Genomic DNA, 16,705 nt, shown 5'->3' with positions numbered 1-16,705 from the left:
ACTGTGCATTGGTTTTACTGGACTTCAGTGTAAACCAACTGCAAGAGAAAAAGAAACGGAACACCCACATCTCAAAGAAACATGTCTTAAAGTTTTTTTTTTTTAATAAATGTGCTTTGTTCACAAAAAGTAGTGACATAAAGACAACAAAAATGCAAATACACTTTTTTTTTCCTCTCCAGCACCTTAAGAACAAGAGATGTGTCATCTCTTGCCCAGTCAAAATTTTCAAACATTTCATAACCTAGAAACATTCCTCTTGCACCAAATCTAAATATCCAACAACTCCCACTATCACTAGTATTGTTCAGGGAGGTGTAAGTATTTATGTAAAACTGACTTTCATTCTCCACCACAATCCACTGTCCCTTGTTAAAAAAAAGAAAAAGAAAGAACACTTCAGGTATTTAGAATAAGCGGCAAGAAAACCAAGCTGTTACAAATCTCAGGTCCCTAAACCACAAATACAATGGTGTCACCGAGCTGCCAAGAAGGCCTAAATTTTAAATAATTATGTTTTAAACTCTTTAAGGATAAATATTGGCTCATTTGTATGAATCACAAACCAATTTAGATTGACCAATGCCAACATTTCTGTCAGCTGGTACACAACTTTTTTTTTTAGAGGAATATCAATTAAAATGCTAGGTAGACTTTGAAGTATGTGCAGATTAGATTTCTAAAAACAGCTTTATTTATAGCACCAATATTTTAGCTTTAACACTAGCATTGCTGGAGTCAGTGAAAGAAGAGAGGTTTTGACTGATGAACATTTTAGTGAAAGTGAAATGGTATTTTCTTGCATTATATTGCATTAGATGCAAACACTGAGTTATAGCTGTTTTTGAATCTGTTGTATATTTCATTAGGTATTTTCCATAAAAATTAAGTCAACCACGATAACTTGTCTTTTTTTTTTTTTTTCCACTATACACAAGCTGTATAGGTGTTTGGTTTGTATACAACTATATCATTCAGATCGAATAACAGTTTTGAATCAGATGTTTGGGGACACTTCACATTTATGAAAAGAGACACAGAAAGCTTATATTAAAGAATAAAGCATTGCAGTCCAGTTCGTGTTTGAGTGTAAGTAGGACCAATACAGTATGACTCTTCGTAGGAAGTTGTATACAAGAAAAAACAGACAGGTCAAACTGGCACTTTCAGTGCAAAACTTCAATGGAAAGTTTTCATTTTTGTAGCAACTACTGTAAAATCCACACTAACACTTCAGTTTACCTGGTAACATCCGTATTATAAAAATAACATGGCAGATTGAAATGTTGTAAGGTGTGTTTCCACCTACAAAACTTTACACTGTATTTGTATTTTCTACCATGTTGCTGCAGTCAGTCTTAAATCCATGATGCGGCACCTAATTCCAATCATTTCTGATAGGCACTCACTTATAGATTTTAAAGCCTAACATTCAAATTTGAAAATTCTGGTCATTTTTAAATGGAGGGCAATCTAAGCTAAACTAATACTGAATCCTCTATTTTTAATGCTGAACAGATTATTTTTTTCCGGCAAAGTACTCACAAATTTATTACACAATTTAAAAAATTTCATAAACATAAACAACTTGGTTTACCTTCTTACAGTGCAGACCAGTTTTCAGACAGCTATGGGTTTTTCATTTAACTAAACAGAAGATTGGGGTCCAAATAAGCAAATGAAATAGTGTATGTTAACTTCAGTTGTGTGGTCTGAATGTCTTTTGTGCAAATACATGTGTCCTTGAAAATCTTGTGAAAATGTTCCTTTTTTTTTTTTTAAACAAAATCAGTCTGTAGTTATCATACAATTGTTCTTAACTGTAGACCTCCCAAATTAAAGAAAGTTTGTTTTTAAAACACATAAATAATTTACTTTAAAACATGACAAAAAACCACCACCACTCCCACCCCCCCCCAAAAAAAAAATACAGAACACATTGGGGAAATACTGATGTATGTTAGTGCTTGTACACTGAAAATTGCAAAACCCTGTTCCAGCTTTGAAGTGAAACAATTGTCTAGACGTACCATACTTCTCTGTGTCTGGGGGATAACCTCTTCAGAGATCCCATGTCTATCTGCTATTTATGCAATGAAAGTACACAACATGTATGACTATGGATTAATATATTCCAGTGTTTTGGTGTTATCTCAAGAAGGCTGCAATTAAAGTAAAATTAAATGTGCATTACAGTTTCTCCAGCCCAGGCTTAACCAGAGCAAAAGAAATTCTGGAAAGAAAGCTTTGTTCCATAATTAAAAAGGGACATGTGTAACCAAGCATCTTAACCTATCTGCACATTTAATTAAAGTGCAAATTATTTCTTCCTACATATACTTCTCAGAAGCCCAACAACTCCAGTGCCTTATGCTCAACCACATTAAGAGTTAAAATATTGAAACAACATTTAGCAAATTAAATAGAATTCACACTTCACAGCACTAAAGAAAAGAATGGTACCTTTCTGGAAGAAAATTAGTGATACATATTCTAAAGAAAGTAACAGCAATTTATGCTATGACAAGAGTCATTTGCATAAAACTTGTATTTTTTTCACTTTCATACAAGAATAAATTTTAAAATTCAAAAGTAGAAAAAAATAGCAAACTCTGTAAACCGTTGCATTTTCTTTATGCAAACCGTTGTTGTGTGTTGAGCCCACGTTAGTATAGCAAAATTAGTTAAGCAAGAGGTTTGACTTAGCATGTCAACTACTACATTAACTTAGAAGCAATATAGGATCTTCGAGCTCATAAAAAGGAATTGAACTAGACTGGCTTTCTCCAGAGTCTGAGTCATAAGGAGCATCAGGTAGCTCCATAAAACCGTAAGCTAGCTGTTCATCTTCTGTATCTGATCGAATGTAGCAGGAAGTGTTGGAATACTCCTCATCCTCTATACTGTTGAAATCCTGCGGGATATATAACATTCCTGGATAGTTCCTGCTAACTAAGTCACTTGTTGTTTGAAGGGAGATTTTCCTAAAAGCCATCAGGTGCATGTGAGAAAACTTGGAATACTTGAAGCGTTTAAAACCCAAGGACTCTATGGCAATCTTCCAGCTTTTCATCATCATAGCTCGGCGATTCTGGTGAGATGAATCAGGAGTTATTACAAGCAATAAGCCATTTAATACGAGAAGTTCATGTGCCTTCTTGCAGCATATCCATCGTTGATAAGGTGATGGAAAGTAAGAAAGGAGGAGCGAGAAAACGACGACATGGAATAGTTCTCCAGGTAGAGAATCAATAGGATTTTTCAGTTGCTTAAGGAAGGCATCTATAGCATCTTGTGCCAGTTGGAGAGGTTGCTGAATTTGTAGATTCAAGAAGTCACATTTGTATACGCTCTGGTGAAATAAGAAAAACAGAAAACAAACAAACATCAAGGTTAGTTTAAAGAGCAAATACAACTCACACCCGGAGAATGATGAACAACATCCTCTTCAATTCCTTGAGGAAAATTCAAGCCCGCTGAACATCCCTCTTGCTATTAAATCAAGCACTCTAAAACAGCAATTTAAAAGTAATGCATATTACTAGCTTTCACAGTTGCCAAGAATGATTTGAGATATGCAGCAATTTAGTGGAGATTTGATAGCTGAGAACTGTTCATTTAAAACAAAGAAATGAAATAGAAAGCCCTAATAGAATGTATCAAATCAACTATCTCACAATTGATTTAAAAAGAATTCAGATGAGTGTACATTGCTCGTTTCCCCCACATCCCATGCTTTCATAGTATATCATGCATTGCCAATAAAATTCCATGTTAAGGTACGACAATAGAGTAAAACAATGCAATTCTTAAAATTCCAATCTAGACTATATTGGGTTTTAAATTGTATACCTTTTATTTTTTTTTAAAAACAAACAAACCTGAAATAAGTAAATAGGAAATTAAATTCAACATTATCAGTATTTCCACTAGCTCTTTAAAGAATCCAAGAGGCTTCATAATTTGATCACTTGGAAAAAAGAGATGTTCCTTCCTGGTACAGAAAAGGGAAGAAACTATTGCAAGGCAAAATACATCAGAAAGTTACAGTACACTAACTACTTTGTAACAACGATGAAGGTACAAGTTTTAACCTTGCTGCAAATGCAAAGTTTACCAGTAGACATTTGGGCAAGATAAGAGTTTTAAATTCTTCTTTTAATCATTTGTGTGCTCAAGCTGTCAAAGACTGAAAGTGACACCCTGATACAACATACAAAAGAACAAATTCATAACACCCTTAATCACAGAGAACTCAAAAAACATAAAATAGTAGGCTATTCACTAGGCTTAAGTTTTGACATTTTATATTCAAAGCCTAGTACTGACTTCTTTCATGAAAAGGTATTGAGATACAAGGCTGCAACTTGATAGAAACAAAAATTGTTATTAATGCTTACAGAACATGCAGTGGAAAAACAGACTGCTAAACAGCTACGTGAATATTAGAGCTGAGACAAAACATTCTCCAGAGCATATCAGAAAGGTGGAGGTAGACCTGCTGCATTTTCATATCCCCCTCCCCAGAGTATTTCTAGCATATTTTATGAAGCAATATTAAACAAATCAACATTATTGCAAAGGTATTCATAAAGCAACTGATATGCGTCGTTGTTCCCAAGTAGAAGATAACATTTCTTTATATATAAAATCACATTCTCTCCAGAGAACATGCAGAAAACTAGAAAGAGTAAATCAATCTTCCAAAAATTTGTAATTTACTTTTCAATAGCTTTAATCTTGGCCTCCGATACAGATGAAAAAATAATTCAAGATAGATTTTAATTAAAATTACTTGATCGTAGGGAAATAATTACAATCATTATATCTGCAGGGTTATATTCTGCTTCCTTGTACTATTTAGAACAGGAAATCAACAGTAGTAACTTCAGGATATATAGTAACAACTTCAGAAGAATAGTGCTTTGGAAAATAATTTTCCAGGGTAACATGCTAACTTTGCTTAGGAGAAGGACTTAAAGGCTACACATACACAGCTGAAAAAAATTACACTGCAAGTATTTCTCTGCAGTTGAAAGATACTAATAAAACAGTTATGCAGAAGAAAATTTCATGATTAAAATATGTTTCAGGGGGAATTTGAACTCTGCAAGACAGTTTTATGACAAAAATGTTGCTATGCTGCTAAAGTGGGGATTGCTACTCCCGATGCACAAGTCTTGAACTGATCTTACAGTCTTTCTAGACGCTGAAACAGCAAACTCGTATTTCAGTGCGTACAGTGACATTTAAGAACTCAATCCAACTTGTCTTTTCTCCTTAACGTCAGTACCATCCCAGACTTTTTTTTGTCTCAGACTGTATTTACTCCAATACAACATCTGCTGCATATTCAGCTTGTTTCCCGGCACTATAAAATTATATTGGGACTTTCACCAAATTGAGATTTGCCGTTCATTTCAATTATAGCCTTCTCCTTTCCCCTGACAAGTAGACAAGTGAAACTCCTGTAGGAAAATAACAGCTGCTAATTATTCTCTGGAATATTTGTGTCACCGAGTGTTTGAAGGAGTGACCAACAAAAGCACCAGTCAAGAAGAAACTTGTTCTGCTTACCTTAGTCTCTCTTCCCCTTGAGCAGTACCCCTCCCCACCACACAAAGCACACACCCAGAACGTTTAATAGAAATGTATTTTTGCATTCATATCACACAGTTGCATTTTCTGTATAATAAGATTCTAAACGCTGTGAAGACATTTATTCTTTTGTTTGTGATTTTATGATTCTCTTATTAAATAAACATTTTAGTTCCTCTGACAATTTTTCAATTACATACTCAAAATTCCTCAAATTATCTGAAGTATTTTACTCAACTGCTACTTCTATATCTAAAATATTTATATACCGATAGTGGATTAGCCTATTCTTATTAATACATAATTATTTAACTCTTTATTCAACATTATTTAACAAACTGACTTCCTAAAAAGCTTCCATGTTTCAATATCTTTCAAAAAACATTTTGGTATCTTACCTAAAAGATCAGCTAAATGAGAAGGTTTTACAGGTTCTTCTATTTTCAACTTCAACAACTAAGTTAGTGCATCGATTTTTTAGGTCAGAAGACAACATCAACTCCCCTAAGAGCCCTCTGGCTGTTATTCTGAAATCCTACAATCAGCGCAGACAACTGCTGGCCAAGAGATAAATTTATTCAGGTTACGCTGCTGATGCAGCTCAAAGCAGAGTCATCCCAAATACATCAGCGCTTATTAATTCTAGTTTGGAGGTGGGCCTGAACTTACTACAGAGGTCACATTTGAGTGCACCAGTTGTGTTCCTTTTTACTCCAAGAACGCTAAGTTGCAAGGTGCCCTGAATACACCAAGGTACCAAGAGAATGGCAGTAAGAGAAGCTGGTGAACCTGAGGCAGGCCTCACAGTAACCATGCTGATCTGTACGGCAGTGCTCCAGTGAGTTCCTGTCATCAAGGTATGCTGCTATGTCGGAATGCAGGAAATCAATTATCTTATCGTTCGACTGCACTGGGAGAGAGCCTGAAGAACTGGTTAGTACACAAATTACACAAATGCTGACTAGCCCCTCTCTTCTGTTGTCTGGCCTGGATTACTTGTATTCCTCAATTACATCCACAGAAGTAACCTGTCTAGAACTTTTCCAATAATGATTTTGGTCACTCTAAATTTAAACTTATTTTCTTAAGAAGAAATGTAATTTTTTTAAAGGAAAATAGCATGACTGAATACATAGTAAAATATTAATTATGTATAACCTCAAATTAATGTTTAGACTTGTGTCATGTAACTTCAGGTGTCTAGGCTTCTATTACAGTCACTGGAGAGCTAGTCAATAAAGGATCAGGGATCATGAGATCAGAACGTAATTCACCTCACCGTGAAAGAGGAGATTTTTAAGTTTCGCTGATTCTAGTTTTAACAGACCTGCAGTAATTTGAACATAGAACCTTGGATGTAGACACCTGGGCTGCGCACATCTCAGCTTGAAGTTTACTTGCCATGTATGGCCATTTTAAATGCCACTTCACAATGGCATGTTATCTCCTTCACATCACACGTCATGAACAAGAAACAACCCTATGCTGATGTCCTACAGCATCTCCAGTGGTAGCAAGCAATTGTGCTTGGGCAACTGATGCCTATTCCTCAAATTAGGCAAGATGAAGTCCATTAATAGTTGCTTTGTGTTTTAGCTGAAACCAGCACTGAGTTACTTTAAAAAGCAATTTATACGACTCAAATATTTCTAAAGAATTATCTTTTTTTTTATTATTTTTTTTTTTATATATATGTGCTTGGAGATAAATTAGGTGTTAGGGAACTAAACCTGGTGACCACAACAAAATGTCACTTATTTTGCATGTAAACCACGCTGCAGCAAACAACAGAAAACTGACTGCTTTCAAGTTAACTGTATTATTGTACTCGTACCTCTCCACATCTAGAGAGGGTTACCTTATGCCACTGATTTTAATTTTAAGCTATTATAAAAATTCAGCTTCGTAGAAGTTTGCAAGGTATGTATGGTAAAAGGTCTCACATTTTCTAACAGAAATTCATTCCTTTATGTATCTTTTCCTTTTTCCACTTTGTCATTTTGCCTGGTTAATACTGTGTGCTTGGTTAATAAATACTACTAGGACTGACAAAAAAAGTCAGATCAAGAGGGAAAGACAGAAGAAACATGATTACAGCAAAGTTAATGCATTTGGAAATCTTACTACATAGGGAAAGTGAAACAATTGTATTGTTGCATTACCCCAAATGTATTACTCACCTTACAAAGTTCCCTAAACAGTAATCTTGTCCTCAGAATTACAGTTTAGTATCTGTAGCAATAAACTGAAAATCCCCTTTATAGAGCACTTCTGGTTACTAAAACTCCCCACAAAAAATACACCTAGTAGAGGCACTGATTATTTCTTTCTGTCAGCAAATGCAGCTTACCAGAGGTTCAAGTCTAAGCACAAGCCTACTCAATTTTCATTTACGGCTTTTAAGATGCAAGAACTCATCTGAAACTGCATTAAAAGATGGCTAAAGTTTTTCCAGTTTTAAGATGCACAACAGCATTATAAAGGCATAACTCTTGAACAAAAACGTATTTTAAAATCAAACTACATTTAGCTATTATTTTGAAGCCTGTTCATGGGAATGGATGTAATAGAAGGACCACCATTTTTTTTTAAAACACAGACGTTTAGGATACATACTGATGAAGTATTAAACAACTTTTTTTTTTTCAGCCATTTTGAAGTATTCTAAGATATTTGAGAGCCAAATTTATATCAAACATAGTAAATGTTACATACCTCAACAGCTGGAACAATATCTATGCCAACTGTCAGAAATTCTTCAAACTTCAAAAACGGATTAAAGCAGCTACCAACGTCAAGTAATCTGATCTTTCCCAAGGAGTGAAGCAACCTAAGAAGCAGCAAGAATTCAGTTTTATCAAGTGTTATTTTTGAAGCTATATTCTGAATTACAATTTCACATAATTAACATAAAAGATATTCTTGTTGAATACTATAGCAGTGACTAATATAAGTGAATGCCTTAACTGAACTGCTGAGACGTCTAAAGAATCAAAAGAACAGTAAAGCAGATGATCCCCTCAAGCTGAAAAATTTACCTTAAGAGTACCTGTAATACTTTAACTTCATAGAACCGCTCAGGTTGGAAAGGACCTTAAAAACCATGTAGTTCAACCCCTCCCTGCTATGGACAGGGACACCTCCCACCAGACCAGATTGCCCAAAGCCCCATCCAGCCTGGCCTTGAACACTTCCACGGATGGGGCATCCACAGCTGCTCGGGGCAGCCTGTTCTGTTGCCTTCCCAGCCTCTGAGTGTAAAACTTCCTCCTAACTTGTACTTATAGTAGCAAAGTAAAATGGCAACCAGTGTGTCCACTACTCATGCTGATCAGTAATTTCTCTATCGCTTTGTGTTTCCCCACTTACCTTTTTCTGGTACTTATCGACGTTTAATTGACACAAGTCATTAGAGTTGAAGTTTCAGGAGTACATAAGAGAAACTGACAGCACTCCATGACCTACCTACTCGTCAGCCCCATTTTAAAGGGCATCCGAAGTCAAGTGTCATAACTGGCTTAAGCAGAGGACATCCACTTGTATTCCAAAGTAAACAAAAATATCCCTGAATGTGAAAACATCTAGTTATTCCATGCAAAATATCTAAAAATATTCTATTAGCTTTCTTTTAGCTAGCATTTTTGAAAATGGATGACTGCTTGAGCTTCACTCCAACTTTAATTTTCAGTGGGTGCTATGAAAGTTGGATCAGTCCGTACAGCACCACAAACTTAAAAACTGGTGAGTGAAGTTGGAGCAATAACCACTTGGACCACTAGTGCTCAAGAGTTTGAATTCCTTCTATTGGACCATTTACAGGGCTATAGCTAAGAATTTTCCGTTATGTTTTGTAAGAACCTAGAACACCCAAAATCCGTTAACGGAGGCAAACAGAAGTGAACTCATAGCTTTCGCAGGGAGGAGACTGATAACTTTCCAGTGAGTGAGTGTTGCTTTTTGCTTCCAGTTTCTGTAGCCAATTCTAAATTGGCACCTCCAAAATATAATTTGTTGCCTTTCTGAGAAAGATTCAGCCCTAGAGAAACATAACTGCAAAAACTTTCAGAAACAGATCTACAGAGCTAATGGAGTCCAAAAAAGCCATGGCTGTACTCACATCAACAATAAAACTGTAAGCAATACCACGGAAAAACTTTTTAAGAAGCAATAAAGAGATCAGAGTTCTCTATGTTCCTCCCCAAACTCTTCCTTAACTCTCAATGACCTACCATGAAGATGATGTTAGAGAAGCAAGAGAAGATTCCTTGTTGCCTTCAGCTGAATAACACTACCCATCTTACGGATTTTCCTTCTACATAGGAAATATCCAGGGAATTCTTCCGTCAAACTACCAGCACCACCAAGGCAAACAGCACAACGATTACCTCTAAGTCTCAGTTAAAACCACACACGTTGCCAAGCTACCCTGTGAGACAGCTGACGCCAAGTGGGATTTCAAAATGAAGATGATTGCAAAAATTTTCCCCAACTTGGATGCCAATGACAATGTAATCTGTGCAACAGATTGAACGACACAGAAGGACCATTGAGATCCATGTGGCAAGAAATCACAAACATGGGCTTAAGGCAAGCGGTGTCTTTTTCCATGTAACGTTAGTACTTCTCAGAGCAGCACTCCTCCTTGTCTAGCAAATACAGACTCTAACGGCTTAGTGTCTTTTTCACGTCAAGTCTACTGGCTTAGACTTTTTCATTCAAATACTATATGTACACTAATGTTCTATATTAGTCTAACAGTAACAGCAAAATAATTGAAGATGCATGGGACCACAAGAAACAAAATGAGAGTTTGATTCTATAGTCCAGCTCAGAGAAAACTTCCCATAAAGAAGAGCAACAGCCTCTAAAGGTCTCAACATTTTCCATTTAAAGTGTTAGATGAAATACTTAGACTTAATTTTAAGTAACAGAATACAGAACCTGCTAATCCCCAGGAGAACCCACTGCACCTATGGTAAAATGAAAAATCACTGTGATGCATTCTGTTTCCCTCTTATAAAACCTACATTCTTGGCTGCGGTGTTGCTTTTGACTCAGTGAAGAGGTTGCACCGCTCAGACTACTTCTGACAGCATTACGGCACGCTTCTGGATAGCTACATCCCTGTATCCCAAGCTGAGCAGAAGCCATCTCTTCTACACTAATGGACAACAGATCCCAAGATGTTTGATACAGGACAAGGATAAGTTTCTCCTTTCACTTTAATAGGTGTTCTTTCAATTACAGGTTTCTCTTTCATTCTGGTAAGACTACCGGACTCCAAATTCAATGTGAATACACTTTGAAACCTTAACAGTAGCAGAGATTCAGGTGCTCACTTGTGTTTTGACTTTCCTGCTGCTTGTCAGGTTCTGCTGCCCCTCTGAACACAGGTGCAGTGAGAAACTTAACAGCAGTTCCCATGCTGCCAGTTCTATCTATTCTATCAATAAGAACACGATCTTAGTTAAGTGCTTCAATTAATTTTGGAGGTCTTCAGACCACTGCTGCAGACACCTGCTTTTCTTTCTTTTTTTTCTTTTTTTTAAAAAAACACTACAACTCTCAAGTCAGATTCCTCAGTGAAAACATAACTGTCATCTACGTGACAGTCACTGATCTGGTGAGCCAATTACTGTGTTACAAAGGCAGTCTTGCTGAATTCATTGATAATCACCCTTCAACCCCGTTTCTAATGATTTTCAGTCAAGGCAACTATATGAAAAGTAAGAGAAATGCTTTGCACTGTAGGTAGTCTCCAAACACATCTTGAATCCACAGCTCTCCAATGCACTAATATAGTGGCAGAAAACATGAATAAAGATCAGGAACTGGTGAAGAAGTGTCCGTAACCTGGAAATGAGTCCATTTTAAACTTATCCTACACTTGCTTATTTCAAGAACTTTATTGAATGGACTACAGTTCTTGATTATCAGCCCCCTTAAAAATGCACATATTTTTAACTAGGTGTTGTACAGGCAAGTGACATTTCCTCTTGGAAGTAGATGGAAACTAGAAACTAGAGTATAGTTCTATAACCACCAGGAAAGTCATTGCATCTTTGTCATTAATCATTTCAAATGCTGAACTTCTGGTTTACAATTTTCAATTATTAAGCTACTGTTTATCCAAGGATGGGAGGGGAAAAAATTCCGAGGCCCTATGCTGTTGTCAGAAGAGCAGAACAAAGCTATACAACTGGTTCTGAGTGCCGACACTGGTGTATCTCAAATCTTTAGCAACGTCCAGACATAAATGCACTCCATGGGAAGGACTAGCTTGCTGAGATACACTTATATGAAAGAAGGAATGATGGCTTAACTGTCTCTTAAGATACAACCTAACACCTGAGAAGAATCTATGCAAGAAGGTTATGATTTTTACCATTAAGGATAAAAATCAAGACTTTAACCTGATGGAAAAAGACAACAATACTCAAACAGAACAAAGGGAGAAGCTAGTAAACAGCAGATAACAGCCACTTTTGTATTTCAAGACTGAACCACTTTGAAGTCCAGCTTCACACCAGGTGAAGATGCAATGTTAGACACATAAGAACTGTTCCTGGGATGGAAATAGGTACTGGGGAAAACATATTACCAGTCCTTTTCCACTTTCATCTGTATGCCCACATTAGTTATTTCCGTGAGATTCACCAATTTTAGTCTTGCAAAGAGGCGAGCAACATGAGCATCTGAAAATGGCTTCATCGAAGTAGCTGAGTGCCTTTCTGAGCAGCAATACAACTTGCACTTCTGGTTCCCATGGCACTTTCTACCACTACCTTTGGGATCTCATGGAGTGCTACCTACTTTTTTTTCCACATCTTCTGGTCTTTTTTAAGTTTTAAAACCATCATGGAACCTTTTACTTCTGAGCTAACTCAGTGCTTACCAAGAGTTCTGGGTTTTGATGAAAATAGTGGTGATGATAACCAACGACTTAGCTGTTGCAGAGCAGCACTTACACAGAGCCAAGGACTTTTCAGCTTCTGGTGCTGCCCTGCCAGTGAGGAAGCTGGGGGTGCACAAGGAGCTGGGAGGTGACACAGCCACGATGGCTGGCTCAGACTGACCAAAGTGATGTCACGCTCAGCAATAAAAGCTGGAGTAAAGGAGGAGGAAGGCAGGAATGATGGCATTTGCCTTCCCAAGAAACCACTACACGTGATGAGCCCTGCTCTCAGGGAAGTGGCTGAATACCTGCCTGCTGATGGGAAAGAGCAAATTAATTCCTTGTTTGATTTTGTGCGTGTGGCTTTTGCTTTACCCAGGAAACTGTCTTTATGTCAACCCATGAGTTCTCACGCTTTTACCTCTCTCTTCTCCATCCCACCTGGGAAGGGTGAGCAAGTGGCTGCGTGGTGCTGAGCTGCCTGCTGGGGTTAAACCACAACAGCCTTACAAATGAAACTAGTATTTGACTTCTATGGGCAGTGATTTATAACAGATATGCCCCATTTCTATAAGGTCTGTACAACTACTAAAAACCTTACTATCATTTGTTGCTTACTCCAGCAATGTTGCTTACTCCAGACATGTTACAGTAACGAGAAACCCTCTTCACAGAGCAGAGAAAACTGTTTCACGGACCAGTTCTTACAACTGTCCGCAGAGTATGAAACAAGTCAAATAAAACATTTAATGGAAATGTGTTTATGCATTCTTATTCCTTTAAACTTAAGTTATTCACATCACACAAGGAATCGTCACAAACATAAGCCTTGTTTTTTAGGGAAAAAATAGTGTGGACTGTAAGTGAAATAAAAAAGCTACTCATGAATATGAAAAATAAAACTCTTACTTGAGTGAAGGTTAAAAACAGAAGTTAAAACTGTTGTTAGGGAATACTTCAAGGATAGTGCAACTTCTGCAGAGCCAGTCGTCGGAACACTAGCATATTTAAAATTAAGGGTTGTAATTCAAAATTGCTTTTGAAGTATATAATTGGAATCAAGAGTTTCTCTGCAATTATTTATGAACAGAAAGTTTTAAGTGCTCTGATATTTACATTTGCCACTTGGTACTTACATAAGCAATTGACTTTTCAACAATACTGAATAGCCATTAGATTCTAACTTAATTAACGTCTCCCTTATTTCACCTCAAGCTTTAATATAAATTGCACTGCACAACAATGACATACAAAAGCAAAATTACTCTAACACTTAAATGGCGATGACTAAGATGTCATTCTCAAGCAATCTTTATTGCATCCACCAAAACTTATACTACAGCTCAACTGTTTCTTTAGGCATGGATATATTCACATGAAAATGCCCTTAGAAAAACAAATGTATCAGACTTCTCTAATATATTATGGGGAAAAAACTGCAGCTAAGTCTCATCACACAAAGAGGAAAATAAGTCTGGAAAACAAGTAAAACTTACTCTTCTGTTATAGCCTCATGATTTGTCAAGCCAAGGCTCGGTAAGGGTTCTTCAATCTTGGGAGGCTGGGAAACATTTAAGGCTGGAGTGGTCTTCGAAGCAAGAAGTGCTCTTTTTTCATCTTTCTCAAGTGCTTTTCTTTTCCCGCCATTCTGAAAATATTCTCGGCATACACTGAAAAGACAAAAAAAATTCCCCCAGAAAAATAAAATGGTATTTTTGGTCATTACTGTAGACAGAACACAAGACAGAGGTTTAAGAGATACAAATTCTGTCATCTTTTGAACAAATCTCGGCTTTACTGCAACTTTGGAAAGTCAGCTTTAGGAACGACGTGACACACCCCCAATAACAGATAGGTGTTTTATTGCCAAATATCAGGCTGTGAGTCACAGTTGCGTAAACAGACTCAAATTACCTTTATCTGGATAAGCTTTCAATGCAAGACAACAGATGTCTTGTCAGAACATCACCAGCGGGTAACTTCAGCTATCACCTCAACACCACAGCTCTCTATCAAGGCATGCTTGCATACGCGCAGTTTTAACTAAGCTCCTCCTAAATGCAGGGACTTCTGAAACATCTGTGTCTTGCAGTGCACTTTAGGAATGTGGAAAAAAGTGAATACAACCCAGGCTTATGGCCTAACTTATTTATACCTGTTTCTAATTTAGAGCCCCCCCCCTTTTTTTTTTCCTTTTTAAAATAGCATCTGCAGTAGCTGTATTATTGCAGAAGACTTATTTTAGCTTTAATTTTTTTCCCTGTTTAAGCATTTTGCTAGTTAAGAAACAGAACAAAGTATTCAGTCACACATGAACTGAAAGGTTAACCAGTTTAAAGGAATGAACGTTATCAAAAGAGTTAAATTGCACCTGCATACTTCAGCCAGTAGTCAGCATTACTGTAAGAGACACGAGCATATGTTCCAGAGAATAACCGAATTGTTTTGTCCACAAAATACAACTAGAAATGGAAACAATTTGTTGCTGTGAAATTAAAAAGCCTGACTCACCCTGCACAAAGCAGTATTTTTAATTAGATGCACCAGCCAAGCATTTGCATGAAAAGTTTAACAAAAATAGTACTTGTTCAAATTATGTTTTCATAACAACGCATTTTTATGATACTTTCTTGAAACACATTCGATTTTCCTCTAAAAAAATCTGCAGAGGTTTGAGGTAACGTTCCAGAAGACAAATTCAAATTTAGTTTAATAACGCCTTATATTGTATTATCTTTATCCTGCTTTGTATTTCACCTCCCAGATTCAGGAAAAAGACATGTTGGTATAATATAGCAGGTTAAATCACAAATAGACAAGGTCTTGGAATACAGAGGCCTTATCTAAGTGTTGGTGATATTGTAGGTAACAAATATATCCACCATAGAAAATGTGAAGGAACAAGCTTAAAACTGTCATTATTGTTGAGTTTCATAAAGAGAAACATATGATCAAACAGGTACAGATAGAAACCACTTTACCCCAAGCTGCCAGGGAATGACTGCCCCGAATCCGTACACATGTAATTACAGTAGCCCATTGTGTCCATGTTGTTAATTGTTGCTGTGAAGGAAAGAACTAAGTTACCTTGTATGCATTTCTGTGCTGACATGCTTAAATGGCCTTGAGATCAAAACTGACCCGTGCCTAACAAAATCAAAGTACAAGCAAGTCTTACTTGCTTAAGCAGGCCCTAGGCATTCTTGCAGTAAATATGAAAAGTTTAAAATGCAGACAGTAACCTTATGGTAGTAAACAGCCCTATGAGAAACAAACATATTAAAAATTATATTCATAGTCAACAAGTTTACAACTCCTCAGTAACCAAAGCTATTTTCAGACCAAAGAGAAGCTGGCTGGAAAAGACACTAAAGAAATTATAAGATCCACACCTTGGCAGTATTGAGCAAGATCACACACAGAAGCAATACCAGCAGTCCAGGCTACAATAATCCCAAATACATGAACTGTGAAATCATACCAACTCCATTAGAGATTGCATATACACGAAGACAATAATTCTAAAATTAACAAGGTTAAAGTAGAAGTCCATCATTGAACTTAAGGGGAAAAAAAACCAAAACCCCAGAAAAAGACTTGGACTTATTACTGCTATGCTAATAAAAGTTGTATTTTACAGTATATCAAATTATTTGTTCACGAGCATATAATCAGTTTAGAGACAATGTCTTTTATAACTATTTAGCTGTGTGTCATTTAGTCAAAGAAAAGATAAACTCAGGAAAATCCACTTCCTCACCCTGTTACAGCTACCTTACCACTTTGTAAGCATTTTGCAGTGTCTTAATTTTACTCTAAAAGCCTTTTTTCTTGTTACCTCTTCTTAAGCATTCTGAAGCAACAGCTGGCTAAATAATGTTATACAGCTACCAACACCAACAGGTAAATCAGAACCAAACAAAAAAATCCACAAACTTGGGAGGAATGTATTGTTTCTTCTGCTCAACTATTGATGTTAGCAATTTTTTCCGTCGCTACAGGCTGTCATGCTGCCCAGGTTAACACTTGTGAGCTGCTGTGCAGGAGAATAATCTACTTGCAAAATGTAGGATAACTTCTCCTGTCACTATGAAGAACCTATTTCTTCCTCGTAGTTGGTATTGCTGTAATTCAGTATTTCTTTCCCATTATTTTACAGCTCTCTCTCACGTCAACTGAGTTCTGATGTCATGAAACACCAAAGTCAACTAT

The 16,705-nt window shown here is 36.7% G+C and overlaps 1 protein-coding gene across 1 annotated transcript in view; it reads right to left on the bottom strand.

Moving 5' to 3' along the window:
• Nucleotides 1-71: 71 nt before the first annotated feature.
• The window catches only part of BMT2 (base methyltransferase of 25S rRNA 2 homolog), a 35,670-nt gene continuing 19,036 nt past the window's right edge, over nt 72-16,705 (bottom strand). Inside the window, exons 3-5 of the mRNA XM_066991611.1 lie at nt 13,990-14,163; nt 8,314-8,428; nt 72-3,352 (exon numbers count right to left, since the gene is read on the bottom strand). Coding sequence (XP_066847712.1) covers nt 2,723-3,352; nt 8,314-8,428; nt 13,990-14,163 — 919 coding nt within the window. The 3' untranslated portion in view covers nt 72-2,722. The remainder of the gene's footprint in view (nt 3,353-8,313; nt 8,429-13,989; nt 14,164-16,705) is intronic.

Source organism: Anser cygnoides, chromosome 1, assembly GCF_040182565.1.
Source record: "Anser cygnoides isolate HZ-2024a breed goose chromosome 1, Taihu_goose_T2T_genome, whole genome shotgun sequence".
NCBI classification, from domain to species: domain Eukaryota; kingdom Metazoa; phylum Chordata; class Aves; order Anseriformes; family Anatidae; genus Anser; species Anser cygnoides.
The sequence above is the reverse complement of the archived record's forward strand: the minus strand, read 5'-3'. Positions and strand labels throughout refer to the sequence as shown.